The sequence below is a fragment of the Gavialis gangeticus genome, unplaced genomic scaffold, assembly GCF_001723915.1.
Source record: "Gavialis gangeticus isolate Ggan-Ray unplaced genomic scaffold, GavGan_comp1, whole genome shotgun sequence".
NCBI lineage: Eukaryota > Metazoa > Chordata > Crocodylia > Gavialidae > Gavialis > Gavialis gangeticus.
Window position 1 is genome coordinate 7,231,256 of NW_017728991.1, and position 3,412 is coordinate 7,234,667.

General features: G+C 53.7%; 1 protein-coding gene across 2 annotated transcripts in view; it reads left to right on the forward strand.

The window, feature by feature from the left end:
* The first annotated feature begins 3,115 nt into the window (after positions 1–3,115).
* Positions 3,116–3,412, forward strand: part of DDX5 (DEAD-box helicase 5) — a 6,925-nt gene continuing 6,628 nt past the window's right edge. Inside the window, exon 1 of one of the 2 annotated variants that reach the window (XM_019516636.1) lies at positions 3,116–3,255. In XM_019516636.1, coding sequence (XP_019372181.1) covers positions 3,224–3,255 — 32 coding nt within the window. In that variant the 5' untranslated portion in view covers positions 3,116–3,223. The remainder of the gene's footprint in view (positions 3,256–3,412) is intronic. The other variant, XM_019516645.1, reaches the window with a different exon arrangement.

A 3,412-nucleotide genomic window follows, 5' to 3' on the forward strand; every position in this document is an offset into this window, starting at 1 on the left:
CCAACCCCAAATTTTCCCGTCTTCCCCCCCCCCCAGCCCTTCACAGAGGGATAGGACCCTATTCCCACATAGCTGGATTGAGCTGGAGCCTAGTGCAGCTGTGTGAACAGGCCCCAGCTGGGTCATTCCAGCATGGCTATATCGGGAACTGTGATAAACTGGCTAGATCCTAAGAACCAAGGACTGAACACTGATACTGACTTTATGGCATACTGTGATCTACCCAATTCCCCAAATCCTTCCTCATCACTAAAGGTGATAATGAGCCCCCTCCCTTTTGATAGATCTTGATCTATTAATCCAAGTTCCTTTTTTTTTCTAGTAATTGTTTGTCTGCTACCCCTGAGAATTTCTGTCCTCCAATTTCACAGCCCCTATACATTGTTTTTAATCATAGCTGTGCCTGCTGCTTCCTGCACATCTGATTAAAAATACCTTGCATTTGAAAGCTGATCTAACTTTACCCCAATCATGCAGTTGGTCCAATTAAAGATATCACCCACAAAGATCCTTTGTTTCTTGCATGATTCTTTGACCATCACGGCTGCAACATCATGTCAAGACTGCCAAAGCATTGTAATTAACTGTTTTATTTGAGGTCAGTTGAGTTGTTTGCACCTCTTGCAGCTACTGTTTCACCTTGGGTGCAAATAGGACTTTCAGGGTATGGTTACAAGTTGTATCCAGGTAAGCTAATGCTGAATTTACAGTGCATTAGCTTGTCTCTATGGCAACTTCTCACATGAATGCTCTTTGCAATAAATGCAGGGTAGCTTCCACCCCTCAGTAAAATGAGGTAAGGTACCTTGCATTTTCTTCAGGCTAAGAGTGTGCACATAGATGGTTACAATGGAGCAGCTAATATGCTATAAATTCATCCCCCAGCTCAGTGGGGGCCTAACCATTTTGTCAAGTACGCCACAAATTAGCCCCACACCAGTGGTAGGCAGTGTTGGGCAGAGTGCCAAATACACCTGCAACTTTGACTTGTAAGATGTTGGTGCACCAGGGGTGGGTGGCGTGGGAGCCGCGAGGGGTCTGGTCCTCATTGTGGTAGCACAGACCTGGCTCCTACCCTGCCATCTGCCCAAGCATAATGTCTTCCCATGCCACACTCTGGCACTCATGCCAGGGGTTGCCTATCCCTGCCCCACATCTCCTGAAACTGCCACTCTGATCCCTTTCCTGCACCTGATCTGCTGCTCTGCTTTCAGCTCCCTGTCGTATCTGCTGCTTTGTTTTTTGTTTCTTGATTTGTACTCCCGGCCCATTGGCTGTTCTGCTTTTTACTTCCTGGCCTGTGCTGCTGTACTGCCTGGGCCCTCCCCAGTCTGTGGTGCCATGCATCTGCAGGATCTGCCTGCACCACATGCAGGCTGGCTGTCTTTCCCTAGGCTAACTTGTTGGGGTAGCCATACCCACATGTACGTGGTAGTACAGACTGTCCTGCAACTGCTGTGTGGTAAGTGCTTTTCTGAACGAGCTTTCCCCATGACAAAAATGAGGTAGCTTTTCCTTCCTTTTTTCCCCAACGGGCAGCTGCTGCTCGTTGCAGAGTAAGAGTGTGCATATGGGCAGCTGCTGCCAAGCAGCTCCTACACTGGGTGCCTCACCTTGCATTTACTGCTGGGTAAAAGCATGTTTATGGGCAGTGACCTCTGGAATAGGTAACATGGAGGTCACACCCTGGTTTACCTTATGGTAACCTGTATATGTGCCAGCGCCCTGAGTTCACACCCTAGTTTAGTTCAGAATAACTTGCTTCTGTAGCTATGGCCTTAGGGGTGTTTTCCCTGCACTTTTGCTTCGGTTACATCACATGACCTAGCTCAACTCAGGTGAGAGACAACACTGCAGCTACACAGTCTACACATGCATATATGCCAGTTTAGTAACTTATTGCACAAATTTACTGCACAGTAAGTGGGAATAGGCCAGGGTCTATATACGTGGGCATTAAAGTGCATTAATGCTGTGTGGAGTGACTTGGGACTAAGGTTAGACCCAGATCAGTCCACATACAGTGTTACTGCACAGTAACACATCAGGCATGAATTTGATACCAGCGTGATGCAGGTAGCAAATTTATGCTCATGATGGTGTAAGTCACCATATTTACTCTGCCGTACGAGCATGCACATGTAGATGTGTGCCTATACTGTGCAGTAATTTTGACTTACTGAACAGTAAATGTGCACATGTAGATGTGCCTAGGGTGGTTTAATTGGCAGGACACACTGCTGTGGCCGTTCTGCTGGGGCAGTTTGGCAGTGGGGGCTGCCCCTTGCAGCAGAGAGAGCGCATCTGGCACAAGGCCCCTAAGAGGGGCAGGGGGCACCCATTGTCTTGCAACATTAATACTTCCTACAAATGCCACTACCCCCACAGTCGCAGGACCCAGGCTGCCCAGCAGTGCAGGGATTTCCTAGATGTTGCAGTTTTGGGGGGGTTTTTAATGAATTTTTTCGTGTTCCCAGCCAAATGAAGTCCAAATCGGTAGTCAAGCCGGAACCGTAAGCAGCCCTACTATGGGCAAACATCTTCCACCGCCACCAGAGGCTTCAGATATTTCCAAACTCTTGCACAGAGCATCGGGTCCAGCCTCCCTGGACTTGCGCAGGTCCTTCCCCAAGGAAGGCTAGTTTCATCCCCGGGGCGGCTCTTTGCCTGCGAACGGGGGTGATGAAAACACCGGTCCCGGGGGCGCGGTGAAGACGCGCCGCAGTCACCCAGGGAGAGGGTGGGATTGGGAAGGGGTGGGGGGTCTGCACATACAAAGTCAACACTACGCAGGCGCGCTCAGTCGCGCAGGCGCGGAAGGGGGAAGGGCGAGAAGCCGCCTGGGGTTCCCGGCACGCGGCTGGCGGGCTGAGCAGTGTGAGGGCAGAGCGAGCCGCGCCCGATTTGGGCGGGGTACTTCCGCCCGCCAGTCCCGCAGCCAACCAGCCAGCAGGCAGGAGCGCGCGTTTGTTGCGAGGCGGCCCCGCCCACCGGCAGCGGAGGCCCCGCCCACCGGCAGCGGCTTACATAAAACAGCCGGGCAGGTTCTGCGCTGACGTCACGAGCCGGCTCCCAGCATGCCTCGCGGCGCCGGCTATATAACCGGCATCCGGCCGGCCGGGCGCTCCCCATTCATTGGCCCCCGCCGACATCTCGGGACCTTATTTCTTCTCCGCCAACGTCGCCGCCAACCAGCAAAATCGCTTCCTTCAGTAGCGCCGCCATGCCCGGGTACTCCAGCGACCGGGACCGAGGGTGAGGTCGGGGGGTGCCCGGCCGGCGCCCGCCACCGGCTCCTTCCCCGCGTGAAATGGCGGCGGTGGGCGGGGGCCGGGGGCCCCACGGCGCCCGCTTCCCCCTCCCCGCCGCTGCCATGAGGGGGTGCGTGCGGGGCGGGAGGGCCCGGTTCGCG